The sequence below is a fragment of the Fukomys damarensis genome, unplaced genomic scaffold (genome assembly GCF_012274545.1).
Source record: "Fukomys damarensis isolate Sample0158 unplaced genomic scaffold, DMR_v1.0_HiC HiC_scaffold_11, whole genome shotgun sequence".
Lineage (NCBI taxonomy): Eukaryota > Metazoa > Chordata > Mammalia > Rodentia > Bathyergidae > Fukomys > Fukomys damarensis.
The window spans coordinates 11,550,031-11,566,253 of record NW_022900923.1 but is presented as its reverse complement, the minus strand read 5'-3'; the positions used below and the strand labels follow the sequence as shown (position 1 = coordinate 11,566,253).

At 42.8% G+C, this 16,223-nt stretch overlaps 1 protein-coding gene across 1 annotated transcript in view; it reads right to left on the bottom strand.

The window, feature by feature from the left end:
• Positions 1-16,223, bottom strand: part of Kif26b (kinesin family member 26B) — a 333,340-nt gene that overhangs the window by 299,136 nt on the left and 17,981 nt on the right. Inside the window, exon 6 of the mRNA XM_033761959.1 lies at positions 11,737-11,841. Coding sequence (XP_033617850.1) covers positions 11,737-11,841 — 105 coding nt within the window. The remainder of the gene's footprint in view (positions 1-11,736; positions 11,842-16,223) is intronic.

Sequence of the window (16,223 nt, the reverse complement as noted above, 5' to 3'; positions counted from 1 at the left end):
AAATGTTCTCAGCACTCTTTTGTACTCCCCATGACATGGACAAGATGTGCCAAGAGACGAGAAACAGTTCTGAGACAGGCTTTGGAACGGGGTTTCAAGCGTAAACCTGCACTGAATTTGCACCGAAGCTTTTTTTCAAAGGGTTTCAAAGCTGCATGCTTTACGTTTCAAATATAGATATGTTTAACATTAACTCCACTGTGTTTGAAAGCCGAAAAGATCTCACTCTGGACAGTGGCTTGATGAATGGTAGACTTTCCGCATTATTACTTACAATCAGAATTTTATTTGCTTCTTCTGCAATGACCTGATTTATGAACTAACTCTGGTCATTATTTAGAGCCCACTTTATTAAACCAATATTATGGAGGCATTATTTAAAACCTTTAAGCCCTACACAGTTAATACCAGGGTGAGTTTTTGTTAGTTTTTAAATTTCTATTAAATAATTCAGCATTAATGAGTACTGTGTGTTTTAAAGGTTTAAAGAAACAATAAAATGAGTTTATTGATTTTTTTAAAAATATACTCTGATCTGTTAACAAAACCATAACATATTAGTGCTTTTATTTAAACTACTTCCATCTATCATCATCAACTAAAAACAATGCTGTAAAACCTGGAATTTTTTGTTACAATTTTAGGTTTATAATTTTACAAGTATCTAAAAACTTCAAGGGTGAGGACAGATAGCCCACTTTTTCATTATTTTCTTCACTTTACAAATGTGACTCCATTTACAATCAAAGTAATTTACATTAAAAACTAAGCACATGGAGTTTTGAAAGGCATATATCTATCCATTCTCTCTCTCTTTTTTTTTTTTTTTTTTTTTTTTGAGACATGGTTTCACTATATAGTTCAGTCTAGCCCTGAACTCACTATGTAGCCCAGGCTGGCTTTGAACTCATGGTGATCCTCCTCTCTCTACCTCCTAAGTGCTGGGATTACAGGCATGCACCACCATACCCAGCTATATCTATCCATTCTTTTGAGGACTCCTTTAATTCATACAAGCAAATGAATTTATTGAGCACCTATTATACATCCAACGGTGGTTACAGAACAGTGAACAAAAAAGTCCCTGCTACTGTAAAGCTCTCTTCTGGAGAAAAATAAGGAAAAGAGCAAATATCTGACACATCACAGGTAACATAGAACAGTACAGTACAGCAGGGTATGGGAAAGGAGACCTGCAGAAATGGAGTGAGGGACTTCCACAGGATGGTCAGATATGCCTCTCTATTAAGGGGTACTTGAGCAGAGACCAGAAGGAAGTGAGATCCTGTGCATCTCAGGGCGGAATGCGGGCAGGGAAGCAGGTGCATGCAAAGGCCCTGAGGTAAGAACAAGGTTAGCATGACCAGGAGCAGCAAGGAGCTGGTATGGCTGCAGTAAGAAGCATGAGGAGGGAAAATGGTGGAAAATAAGGCGGCCTCATGGTCTAGACTGGATATTCACAAGTTCCCAAATTGAAACTGGATCACCAAGGGAATGTTTTAGAAAGTGGGGTCTTTGGAAAGTGATTAGGATGGACATCACAGAACCCTCGCGAATAGGATTGGTGCCTTTGCAAAAAAGGACCCATAAAGTTCCCTTCCCTTCCACCAAGTGAAGACACAATTAGAAGATGGCCATCTATGAACCAAAGATGAGCCCTGACCAGACAGAGACTCTGCCAGTGCCTTGATCCTAAACTTCTCAGAACTGCAAGGAAAAAATTTCTGCTGTTTGTAAGCCATCCCTGGCTATGGTGCTATATTACAGCCACTCAAGGGACTAAGTTCAGGGACAAGATCTAGGGTAGCTAGAACTTTGGAAATCAACAATAAATTGACAAATACTCCCCGTTTAATAATAGATAGTTATGGCACAAGTATTGAAGTTATGGGCCTAAGCGAGTTGATATGCAAAAAACCCTTAGAACAGTCTCTAGCTCACAAAAGGCCATCAACAATACTCACTGGGTGAACGGCTGTATTACAATGATCACATCACGTCTTTCACTTAGCATTAGCACCACTGATGGTGTCTACAAGAGCCGTTGGTTGAGCGATGGCCACGAAAGGTTGAATGAAGTGGTCTCAAGATACACTGAAGATGAGAAATTGACAGGGGGTACAAAGGAGCCTTTTAAAAATAAATTTACTGCAAGGGCAGTCAAATGAGAGAGTAGAGAGTAGCAGATACGAGGTCAAGACAGTTCCTAATTTTTTTAAAGCTGAGAGTTCATCACAGCATTTTCATATTCTAAAAGTAATGATCCAATAGAGGTGGAAGAAATGATGATACAGAGTGAAGGGAAAGCACTGGAAGATGTCCTTGGACGAGTAAGAAGGGATTGAGCTCAGGGGCACCACGTCTGCCTCAGAAGTGCAAGGTTCTGAGTTTGATCCCTGGTGCCAAAAAAAGTAGGGATAGTAGCACCTGAGGTGAAAGTGGAAGCCTGGCCTTAGAGTGGGGAGCAGTTCACCCACAGTTCTCGGTAGGGATCAGAGCACAGGTGCAGACACAGGTGACCGGGATAGGGGGAGTGGCTGTGAGTGAAGATGGAAAAGGAGGGATCTGAGGTGGGAATAGAAAAGAACCTGAAAACAGTTGACCAAAGATAAAAATGAAAAAGAAGAGAGAAAAGCAAAACAACAAAAACAACAATAAAACGTTGTCGAGGAGAGTAGTGAATAGTACAACTGCCAGCCAGGACAAAGAGCCGCTGAGATCGACAGGCAGACACTGATCATCATGGCTCTGAGTTTTATTCTGCCCATGTGCAGCTGAGTTAATACAAGTACATGGGAGGTGAAGAATTGGCTTTTACCCAAGGACTGAAGCCTCCACTTTCATCAGAGAGTAAGAAGAAAAGGGAGATGGCCAAGGAACTCTTGTTCTGAGGTGGTAAAGAAAGGTAATCATTCAAGTGAATGACTGAGGACCCTGCACTAGATAAGGAGAGAAGTGAAGACGTGAGGCTTTGAGAAAAGACTGTAGGATGCATGGATGGTAGGCCTCACCTGAGCAGAAGAAACTTTGGAGTCAAGATTTTAGAAGCACAGAGCAAGAAAGAGGTACTGGTACCATCTGCATTATCAGTCTTCATTTCTATAACAAGGTCTAGGGCACAGTTATAAAGAGTGATTAAGAATCGGTGAAGAAGCAGGTCCCTGGTGAAGGTTCATCAGATCCAGGACCTGAGATGCCAACGTACTGACAGACAATCTATAAGAACACAGAAATTACAAACACTCCTAGACAGCAGCACTGGTGTAGTGCTAGGACTCCAAAGGTTTATAACCCCAAGGAACGAGGCTGCATGAACAAACCAGAGATGGTATTGTCGTGGGGGTCTTAAGTATCCCCCAAAGCCCCATGTGTTGAAGGTTTGGTCTCCAGTATGATGCTCTAGAAAGATAGTGGAAACTTAAGAGGTCACTGGGTTGTGCCCTCAAAGGAGATGGTGAGACTCTGACCCTCTCTTCTTCCTCTTTCATTTCCCGGCCCTAGGTGAACAGTTCTGTTGTGCTCTGCACTCCCACCAGGATGCATCAGCACAGGCCCAAAGCAATGAAGCTCTCCCAACATGGACCGAGACCCCTGAGAGCCAGAGTAAGTTGGTCTCTCAGCTTTTTTTTTTTTTTTTTTTTTTTTTTTTTGGTACTGGGGATCAAATGCAGGTCCTCATGCTTGCGAGGCAGACACTGGAACCACTGAGCTAAATCCCCGGCCTCTCAGCTATTTGTTACAGTAACAGAAAGCTGTCTAACACAGATGAGCGGATGAGTGCGAAAAAGATCTGACGGCTGAGATGCAAAGCTAAGGCCTTCTGAAAGGATTGTGGAAGTGATCAGCATCAAAACGGAGTCACTCATGCCAACTCTAACAAAATAAACATGGGAGAATGTGAAGGGACATCCCTCTCTCTTGGGTTACCTGATAAAAACATCTGTCTCTACCAGAACCATGTCCCTGCACAAGGAATATCATCTTCTTTAGTACATCTATCCAGATGCTGCTGATTCAACTTGAACTGATGCCACCCTTGTTATTGATCCTTGCAGACAAGGACAATTGTTTCAAACAACTTATCCAACCTTCCTTATTTTCCCTTTACGAACTGTCGGCTCCCTTTGCCTCCCTTGAGTCTGCCTATGATCTGGCATAGCACGTATGTTCCACATTGTCATCTTCTGCTTGCTCCTAATGAAATTCAATTTCCCCAAGAGCCATGTTCCCGGTTATTGCAGGTCAGCCAGATGAAAGTACGGAGACAGCAATGAAGAACAAGCACCAAAGTTGGTGCTCAGGGCACAGTCTGGGAGGTCCTCAGTGAGATGTGAGGAAGACAGGGTAAAAGGGCCCTTCAGACAGAGGCCAATGATGTAGGGAAACTCTGTGATAATGGACTGTGAGTTCCTGTGAACTGGTGTTGTGAACAGGGGTGATGTGTGGATGGGATGGGACTGACCGAGGCCCCAGCTTCCTGTGATACAGGCACAGTTAGGGACAAAAGCTTGCAGTACTTAGTCCTAATGTTTCCCAGACAGCCCTGGGGTGAGGCCAGGCAGCTGCAGGAGGGAGGGATGGGGTGCCTGCTACAAGCCAGCCTCTGGAGCTCCACCTCCACTCCAGCTGAAGGTGACTCCCGTGCTCTCTCTTTATTAGGAAAATAACAAAGTCAAGGAGACGAGTTTGAACTTCTTTCCACTTAAACCTATGGCCACAGATGACCATCATATACCTGTCATGGTCAAAGGCTAGTCGGGCAAGAAAGCCCAAGAAAGCAAAAATGTCCCATAGCTACTGGCAGACATCTCAGGCTTCATACACATACAGTCCCATCTCTGTGTATGAAGACACAATGGGACTGTGCATCTCCTCCCTAAACTGTGTGTGGTGGCATGGGGGGGTGAACTCAGGATGGGGAGAAAGTATGGGGGCAGAACTGTCAGCTTATTACATCAACACAGACAGATGTGAAAAATACAGCTTTGAGCTAAAAATCTGAGGCAGAAAAGGATATGCCAATCACGATTGCACCAGGAGAAAAACACAGGGCCATGGAAGCAGTCTGGATCCTGAAGTTTCTCACATCGGTGACAGTCACCTATGCATCCACTAAGAGTGGAGCCCAATGTGACCCAGCAGAGGGCCAGTGTGGCAGCAGGACTGGGAAACACCAGAGTGAGCTGGAGCTGGGTGTGTGGCAGTTCAGTCAGAACTGCTGAGGGGGAAAAGGACTCGAGGGTTCCCTAGGTAGCCAGGAGGACTGCTCGACACCAAAACAAGACAGCTCATTATCTGTACTCCTATACCTGATACGCTTTCATGAACTGTTTCCAAAGGAGGTAGGACTCTAAAAGAAATGTAAAAGTCCAATGAAAGAACAAAGAAAAGGGGGGAAGAGGGAGAGAGGAAGGAAGAAGGGAAGTGAGTTCTGGCTGAAGCACAGCAGAGCCAGAGCCCCACCTGCACCCCACGAAGGTCCAGAGATCCCACCGAGGAAGCCCGTGGCCCTCTCCACACTGCTGCCACAAAGGACTGGATGTGAATGAAGCCTTCTGGACTGTCTTATTCTGATCACTGTCACCATCACCAGCTGTAACAGCAGAACAGAGGCTACCGTCCCATCCATCCCAGCCACACCTCTGCCTGTCCTTCTTCTTCAGAGTAGAAGGGGGTACAGTTTCATGAATTATAAGTCGACATCTTATACTCAAATATGTCTATTTGACTTGAGATTTTTCTGGCCTGTCAAAAACGTCAAGCACTGACAGGAATAATACACCAAGTCTTGCAGCTGGCATGAATGAAGTCATTATTAGTTATGAAAAAGGAGTTTGTGCTTCAATGCCAATGACAAGGACGACTTCTACCCTGCCTCTAACCTACCGCGAAAGGTAAAAATAAAAAAAGAAGCCCAAAGTTTAAGAATGTAATAAGAACTTCATGAAAAGTACATATTCATTTTCACAACAGTTCCCTTGCACTGATTTGGACATAAATCTCAATGTGTACAAGATAATAACTACCCCCAGCAGAGCAGAGACAAATGGAAATGTCTTGTCATGAGTAAAAACAGATCATACAGAACTTGTTAATATTTTAAACACCTTTTATGTATGAAAGGCGTTAGCTAGATCCAATTTGAAATCTCCAATGAGCCCATGTAAAATGTATTAAGTCTCTTCTTCCAGCACATCATGCTCAAGTAACTAAGGTACTCAAGATCCCAAAGGAAGTTATTTTTCAAATTCATCCACAAACAAACTCATGTAGTGAAGGCAGACACCCGGAACATGTCTTTTTCAGTTGTTTATCAAATCAACATTAATCTACTGACGACTCTTGTCCAAATCCTACACTGAGTGGACGCCTCCCTCCTCTTCCTTCCCCTTCCTGCTCACCCTTATTCCTTCCAAAGGAGGGAATGTCCGTTTATTACATCAACACAGACAGATATGAAAAGTACAGCTTTGAGCTAAAAATTTGAGGCAGAAAAGGATAGGCCGATCACAATTGCACCAGGAGAAAATCACAGGGCCATGTGTACAGTCTGTCTGGATTCCGAAGTTTGTGCTTCAATGCCAATGACAAGGATGACTTCTACCCTGCCTCTAACCTACCGCTAAAGGTAAAAAAAGAAGTCTAAAGTTTAAGAATGCAGTAAGAACTTCATGAAAAGTACATATTCATTTTCACAACAGTTCCCTTGCACCAATTTGGACATAAATCTCAATGTGTACAAGATAATAACTACCCCCAGCAGAGCAGTGAACCACTGCATCTGGGGTCCCAAGTTCAAATCTCAACAAACTGACCTGCACTGCTGAAAAATTGTGCAACAGCCCCTTTACCCACATCCAGGCACATGTTCTTGGAGAAGAAAAAGGAAAATGAACAAATAAAAACAAGCAAAAACAGACACGTTTGATTTCAGGGAAAAAAAAGTAGGAAGCAAAATAAGTAAAGATCATAGGCTAAGGGGCTATCTTGGGGTGGGAGCCTGAAGCTTTCCCCACCTCTCCTGCTTTTTAAATCCACATTGTCAATGCTCCTAATTACATGCATTTTTGGTTTTGATGCTGGAGATCAAACCTAGGGCAAAGCACACACTCTACCACTTGAATGATGCCCTTGCTTCTTACACAACAACATATTTTTTGCAAAAGCGAATTTATATAAAGACACAGAAAACTGTCACTCTACTTTTCTTTCCTGGGGTCCTTGGATATAGAAAACCATCTATTTTAGTTTAATGCCTTTAATTCTTGAATATCATCATCTTGGTGTAACAGAAGAAATGCCCACAGAAGACAAGAAGTCACTGACGTCACTAAACTTGTGAAAAGTCTTAGACAGGGTATTTGCTGCCACTGATAGGCACACAACCTGTATTTAGTATTGCTGTCCATCAAAGGCTCAGAATTAAATGCTGCAAACCAAAGAGAAACAAGGTTCTGGGATGTTTGCTAGTTCCCTGTTATGGTCTCCCTAGTACAAATTCTTAGTTATGATTCAAGAAGACATGAAGGACTACTTTCAGTCCATTTTGTAATCAGAGAATTTTGAAAATCTGGAAATAAAGGGAAAAAAAATCAACATCCCAGGGGTAACTGTCCTGGTGAGGCAGTGCCCATGTGCCAAGTTACAGAAGGTTCGGGTCCAGGCAGGTATGTACTGCCCTCCAAGCTTTAACCCAACTGGTGGTCCTGCCTGCCCATCCAGTTGTTTAGAAAGTGAGACACAGATCATTAGGATGCTTTTAAAAAGATTGGGTTTGATCACTGCATGTTGTATGCATATATAGAAATAGCATACTGAAACCTATTAATACATATAATTAACATGTATCTGTAAGGAATAAAAATAGAAGTAAATAAAATTTTTAAATGGAGGATCTTTTCAACATAGAAAATGTAGTCTCCTAAGTTGAAGCAAGTTTATCAATGAGTCTTTGTGTCTCCGTGATTTTTCTCTAGATGCCCCAAGATTTCACCTTCTCTAAAGACTGCATTTTTGTAAGCTTTCCGTTTTTCCACTTAAAGTTCCCAGAAATAATTTCATAAAATGATCTGCAGAAGCCTTTATAAATCAAGGGTCTCTACAATTACAGACACAGTTCTGAAGCTCCCATAAAATGACTCCCCCTTAACTCGGAGGCATTCATGGGATTTAGTACGGATTCAGTGCATACTTAGCCAAAGAGAGAAGGAAGACATCTAAGGTGCTAAGGCTGGGGAGGGAGACGGACTCTGCTATAGTTTGGATCTGTGATGTTTCCCCAAGGCCCAGTGTTAAATGCTTAGTTACCACCTTGGCACTACTGGAGGGTGCTGAAAACATTAAGAGGGTGGGCCCTAGTAGGAGGTCCTAGGTCACTTGGGGTGTGCCTATGATGCATAGGTTAGGACCCCAGACACTTTTCCTTTTGTTCCCCATTCACAAGGTAAAGGCACTTTTCCCCTCGTGTGTTCCTACCATGATGTTCTGCTTCTTTACAGGCCCCAAAGTAATGGGGTCAAACAACCATGGACTGAATTCTCCAAGTTTGTGAAGCAAGATAAACCTTTCCTCTTATTAAGCTGATTATCTCAGGTATCTGGTTATAGTAATGACAAGCTGACTAACAAGACTCTTATCTATAGGTAGAAATAAATAGATAGCCAGACAGACAGACAGATGTGATGCACTGGGTCCTGTCTACCTCATCTCTTAAATGTGCCTTAAAATCCACTTCCACATCTACTGTTGTCCCCACTCTCAGCTGAGGCCACCATCATCTCTCACTTGGATGACAGTAATAAATCTCTCTGTATCAGCTTCTCCCTACCAGCTCCAGGCGTGACAATTAAGAGTACTTTGACACTTTCACTGCACAATCCGAAATGCTTGCTCTGCTCACATGGTTCTCTTTGGCAGAGCACCAGCCCACTTGCTCGCCATCTCCTGTTCCGTTCTCTTCCTGCTGCATGCACCCCAGTCTCTGCACACCCCACTACCCTCTCCGTTTATCCTTCAGATCTTGGCTGAAATATCACATCCTCAGAGAAGCTTCCCCCACCTCCAGACCAAGTGAGCTCCATGTGCACCTTTGTGTCAAAAACCCTGAATATTTCTTTTGGTGCACATGTCACAATTGAGGCTATATAAATAACAGATAATCAGCTGTTTACAGTCTCTTATCTTTGTTGATATAAACGCTAGGAGAGCAGGACTTTGTCTATCTTACTTCTATGTATATTCCCAGGACCTAGCATAGCGCCTAATAGGCAGTAGGATCACAAAGTTCTTGGAAGTGAGTGTCCACTTGTAGGGGACCATGTAGGACAGGAGGCAGGGATGGGTGGGAGCTGGGAAAAGCAGGGATGGCCCGTTTACATTTCAGTGTATCCTAGGTTGGCACATTTTTTCCTTCTTGTTATGCTGTCCCTGTTTCACTGCAGTGATGAGGACAGCAAGAACTATATTCCTCATTCCCTGCAGCTACTAGAGGGAAAAAGAATTCCACAATATAGAGAGGTTGGTCAGACTCTGGGGTCTGAGGTTAGGACAGAGGCTGCGGACCTGGGTCCTGTTGCTCCTGCCCACTTTCATATCACATAAACTTAGGGGGTCTCACACTGTAGGGCTCATGTGCAGTTAGTCCTGCAGCACACACGCCAATTGGTAAATCCCAACACAGCATAAAGATGTGGACCTCAGTTCAACTCCTAACAGCCACTTTGGTATCATCCACATAGAATTCCTCAAAATCAACCAATCTTCTTCTATTCTTTTTTAAATGAAACTGTACAACCTTGTAGATCTACTACAAACTACAGAATTATATACTTTAAAAAGTCAATTTTATGCATATAAATTATATCTCAATAAGAAAAGGGCATTTCCTTTCCCACCCAAATCCAAAACCATGTTTTAGTGCTTAAATTAATGATAATATACACATTGTACCTATAGGAGTCTATAATTTCAGAATCTCGCTTTCCATAATGAGTTTTGGCTCTTGGTCCTTGAAAATCAATAGAGTAAAGTGAAGTATTATATTAACTAGGCTAAGCAAGGAGTATATCAAAGTCAGAAGTAGTAAAACATAATACGGACAGGATATTGACCACTCTACTATAGAATAATAAATCAGCATTGCTGTTTTGGCAGGAGAAACTTTCTCCATTAAGTGCAAAGACAGAGGCTACAAGAATAACATGAAAACAAATTCTACCTGATGAGGCATGTTTCTCACCACTGTAGTCAAGATCCAGGACCATTTAATTATCCCATAAGGTGCTGTGTAGTCTAGGATACACATTCACTGAATCCCTCGTGCTGTTAGGACGTGTACCTACTGCTGCTGTCACCAACTACATGAAGCAGGAAGAATAATAGCTAACGCATGTGAACTCTCATAGAGCTACGTGTGAGAAGTAAAGTAAATGTGATGCTTAACATATAATTGTGCTTACAGCCCCCAGAAACGTGTACATGTACATCCTTATGATAAGGATCCCTTGGTAATGTGCACAAATGAGTCAGACGTACAGAAAAGCAGAAACCAACACCCAAGAAGAGCCCCATAACGAGATCAGGTATTGACAAACTTGCTATAGAGAACCAAACAATAAGTACTGTTGGCTTCTCAAGTTCTCTCTTTCTATTGCAACTATTCAAGTCTACCAATTGGAAAGCGAAAGCTGCCACGGGCCAATACATAAATGAATGATCAGGACTAGTCACAATAAAACTTTATTTATAAAACAACCTTTGTTTGGCCTACTGACCATAATTTTATGCTTGCTATAAAATGGAAACACATTTTCTTTTAAAAAATAAAAATAAAAAGTTATTTAAAGCATTCTGAAGAAATCTTCCTAAAAAAATCTTAGAGGTGACCTCATCTTATAAAGTTATAAGATATAACTTAAAACTTTGGATGATTCAGTGTCCACCGTGAATGTTAATTTCATGTTATGCCGCATGACAGAATTTCCAAAGACACAGTAGAGTTCAGAAGGCTGTTTACCCTCAACCAAGCAGTTCCAGAAGGCTAGCCTTAGAGGATTTGTATCTGTTCTTTGTCTCCTCTCTTCCTGTCACGCTATTAGCAGTCACTTTGTCCGTTTTGTCTTTCTCTATCTTTAATTTGCCTTTCCTGATCTGCTCTGGGCTGAGAACTGTATCTAAAGTGGGCCAGGCTGTGAAGGGTGATATGTCTCTCTTATGACTAAAGAAAATCCAGCAAGAGTTCTTCACATTTATGTGGCTACCCCATGGCCTTTTGGACTATGTTCTAATTCGTCACGTTATACACTTTAGGTTGTTTAATAAATGCCTTATGGGTAAGATGTTACTTTTTTGCGTAATGCACTTACACACACACACAAACACACACACACACTCATACACATCTGTAGTCACTTATTTATTCATTCAATAAATACTGTATTCCTGTGCACTACCCATTGTTCTAAGCACCTGGAATACATCAGTGAACAAATGATTAGAAAATAAACAAACATTAAAACACATACTCACATGCACACAAATGCATCCATCAGGGAGCTTGCGTCATTGCAGTAGAAGATAGACAAACAAATCTACAAGCCAGTTTGCCTTAAAATAGAAATGGACCTAAATCACTAACCACCTATGGCACTTAACAAAGGTTATACAAAACTTCTAAATCTGTCTCCCCTTTCCCTTACACACACACACACACACACACACACACACACACTCTTCTACCTGATAAGCCAGAATGCCCACTCCAATTTTCTCTTTGCATCTAATTTCCTGCTTCCTTCCTCCCAGGGCGGGCCCCTGGGGAGGCAAAGGTAAGTCACAAACAGGCTAAGACAGGAGGCAGAGCAGACTACCAGAGATTCCAAATGGTCAGCCTGTTCTTGGATCTTTTCAAACTGCTTATTCAACTGCTAATGAGGCCATAAATCCCTGTGATCTGGGAGGTGAACCAAAAATCCTACCCTGGGCTTCAGTTTCATCAGAGTGGACTAATTAGGAAAGTGCCAGTCTTTCCAGTTTATTGAAGCTGGACTTGCAGTCCCTGAGCACTGCAGGGAAGGAAAAGGCTCATGCGCTACCAGCAGTGTCCAGGTAAAGCCCCAAAGCACAGATAGGAAAATAAGAAATGACTAAACACCAAGGACCTTTCTAAGACTCCCATTGCTCACAGAGTCACATACCTACAAGAAGTAAATTGTCATTATAGAGAGAATGTTTCCCTACCAGTCTAACTGGTCATGAAGCCACTTTTGTGAAGAAAGGCAGAAACACAGCCCTCTGCAGAGCACATCTGGGTCACCTTGGCCTGTGCGAAGCGGCCAGATTCACCGTGGAGCTGTCCTCATGTGCCTTAGCAGTACACTGATCTCTGAGGTCCACCTGTAGCCCTTCTTCCTTCCTCAGTCCTCTCTGCTCTTTCTAGAAACAGCAGACATGGTGCTTTTTTCTGGAGTACCCGTTGGTATAAAGCCCAGAGCTATAGCCTGGGTCAGCGATCATTTCCTTCAGGAAATGGTGGGCTGGGACTTCCATTCTGACTCATTTCCCAAGCTTCCTCCCTCATCATCCAACTCTCTAGACTCACCCACCTCATCCAGGCCAAAGATGCCAATTCCTCGGGCTAAGGAAACCAGCTTCATGGCTTGTCCTATTGGACTCCAGGAAGCACATTGTGTGCATGTGCATGTGTGCATGTGTGTGCAGAGTTCCGGTGAGCAGGAGGAGTCTGGGAGGCCTGGCCTGGGGAGGACACAGCCAAGTCATACAGGGGAAGTGGAAGTCAAGATGGGCTGGCACTGAGAGGAGGAGCAGGCAGGCTCACCGAGGCTCACTCTGGGTGACAAGGCTCATCTGTGGTCTGGGATCCCCAGCGACGCCTTCACATTGAACACAGAAGAGCCAGTTAGGCTGGGCAACAGAATCAAGAGATGAAGGGGACAGTGTGAGCAAGGGTGCAGAAGCAGGGCAGAGAGTGCACTGGCTCTGAGTCCTTCTGATCGATAAGCATCCCCTGCTTTAAAGACAACTGAAACATTAAGTCTAGTCACTAGGAAGTCCAGATTAAATCCACTTCTTTCCCTGTTTAGAGACATGGGAAGTAGGTCCCCATGTCTAACACCTAATACATGTGTGTCCAGTCTAACTCCTAATACCACGGTCCAGTTGTTCACTTTCTTTGTACTTCAGTTTCCTCATCTATAAAAAGGAAATGACAGAACTTTGAACCCTGTGAACCTTTTAGGGTGCATAAGAGGCTGAGGAGAATTATAAAAAGTGACTGGCAGAGGCAAATGCTCAAAAGCATTAACCATTAGTAGAAACCAGACTCACAGTTCTGGGGGCTCAGAAATGATACCACAAGATAAAGACATCAGAAGCGAAGATTCTCTCTGTTCTCCTGTCTCTCAGCCCTCATCCTCCCTGAGGTAAGTCACAGAATCTGGAATTCTTCTCCTCCAAGGTGGGTCACAGAAAGCAGAACACCCTTTCCCCAAACCAGCCATAAAACTTAAAACTGCAATTCTAACTTTCACCACCTTCTGGCCTAACTTGTATAATTGTAGGTCATAAAACTCCCTCTAGAGGGCTCCTGTCTCACACTCTGGAGGAAGAAATGCTACAAGTGAAGGAATCAGTTGACTTGGAGGAATCGGAAAGACAGGCCTTGCCACACCCCACCTCCCCTCCAGTCCAGTGTTACTAGTGCATAGCTTTCATGTCCAATCACATTTATACACAACTATCCATGCTTCAAACCTAAGCATAAAAGTAGATAGCTCACCTGGGTCTCCAAGTCTTCCACCAGAGCCATTCCTGTGTCAGTAAAACTATAAACAAATAAATCTGTGATGCTTTTCTCTTGTTAACCTGCCTTTTGTTACAGAAGTGTTAGCCATGACCCTGAATGATGGCAGGAGAGGTATCACCCTCTTTACTGCTGTACACAAGCACATACCTTAAACTGCACTGCAAACTCATTCCTTGTCCTTGGTTCTTCTGTTCCTTCACCTGCCTGGCATCCATATTCCCTCCAGAAGATGATTCCTGTCTTCTTAAAATTCCTCCAGGAAGCCCTGGCCTAACCCAGACACTGGTCACTCTCCAGGGTACCCTCCAGGGCTGCCTACGTGATACCCTTCCTGGCCACCCCAGTGGCTTCTCACCTAGGTGTTGTATGAGGGACAGCTAGGAATTTCACTCTTTTCACACACATCTGCTTTCTGGGCAGTAAAGACCCAGCTGGTACAATTTTGAAGGCCAAGAAATGAAGGGCAATTACCCTGCCATTAATCAACTAACTACGAAGGACTGAACAGCTTTACTTAAGACCAACATTTCAATAACATTCCTGTGTATTAGGAATGAGCAAAACGCAAATTAAGTTCGTAGGCAGCCATGAGGTAGCTTGAAACATGTCAGTGTGGATGTCAAAGCAGCCTAGTAGAATCTAAGATGCTCAAAGGAGTTTCCACCACTTCCTCTTAAAAATAAAACAAACTCTTACACACATTGTTTTCATAACTTGTTGTATGGGCAACAAGATGCCACGGCCCTTTACTTCTCTGCTTCCTTCTAAGCCCCTAATAAATTCCCCACCCTACTACCACACACTCATAGGGGAGATACTTAAGTGAATGATCTGGAAAGTTAAATGCTAACGATCTAAGGATAGAAAAGAGGGAGCTCCAACTTAGATGCGTGTGTTAAAGTATAATTAACAAAAAATTTATCAATTTAAATGTGCAGTTCAGAAGAATTAAGTACACTGACAGGACCACTACCACCACCATCCATCTCAAGAATGTTTTCATCATCCCAAAACAAACCCTACATCCATTAGGGAAAAACTGCTCATTCCCCACTTCTCCCAGTCCTTGCTAACTACCATCCTACTTTCTCTCTCTATGGATTTCACTACTCTAGGTACCTCATGGAATTGGAATTGTACAGTGCTTCTGCTTTTTGTGTCTGATTTACTGCCTTCCACATAATATCTTCAGGGTTCATCTACGTTGTAGTATGCATCAGGATTTCACTCCTTCTTAAGTTGTATAATATTTTATTTTACATATAAACCACATTTTGTTTCTCCACTCATTCACCGTCAAACACTTAGACTGTTCCACCTTTAGCTGTTACAAATAATGCTGCTATGAATAAGGATGTATAAGTGTTCTAGTGTTATATTAATTCAGTCTTAGTGTCTCTTCCTGCCTTCCTCTTGCATCCTGTTTTCCTATTTTCTATCCATCCTCTGATTATTGCTGCCCAACCAATCCTTTATGCCACCATAATGGTTTCATGTTGACCCTTATCTTGTATTTTGCTCTCATTCTGTTGGATCTGGTTTGGACAGACCCACAGTGGAAACACACACTACCTCCAGGAGAGAGTCCACTGAGAAGCCTACTCTCTCCCTGGACTTGCCTTTCACCCCTGCCATAGACTAACAAAGCCAGCCCCTGTAGAAAGGAGAGGTGGTGTGATAAAGAAAAGCTGCAACTTCTCCATGAGTCATACACAAAAGCCAAGCCACAGCAGTGGAAGCCAGCAAGCTATCCACCACTCCTCACAGTCCTGTGCAAAATGTGGACACTCATCAGGGACTCTGTCACCTGCATGACAACTAGATGGGTTGTGACTTCCGGAAGACAATTAATGCATGTTAACTGTGTGGGTGGTTGTCAATGTGCAGGGGGGGAGGGTGGAAAAAAGGCAAAATCATTAAAAACCAATCAGGGGAAGGACGCATCAAACAAAAGCTCTGCCAGTGAAGAATCAGGATAAAATGAAAAGGAAGCACTTACCTCTGACATTCAGGAACTTTAAAAAAAGAACATACAGAATTTCAAACTGCAAGACTAGATCTGGGGAGTGAATACTCAGGAACAGTGAGAATCCTTGCTCCAATTTGAAATGTTACACCCACTTCCCACCTAATCCTTGGTGGAGTTATGTCATTTTTAGTCATCTGCCTGAATGAATTTACAACAATTCAAAGAAAGCTTACATATACACTCTTCCAACACCAATACACTAATGTCTTTAGAAGATTCTATGGCAGCTTAATCCAGCTCATAATCATCTCTATGCCACATCCCTCAATGTGCACGTTAGTCTAAACACAAAATCCTGCAATTGCTAATATTATATAAAAAGTACACTCTATCTCAGATAGGTGTGAAGCCATACATACACACAAAAGGTAT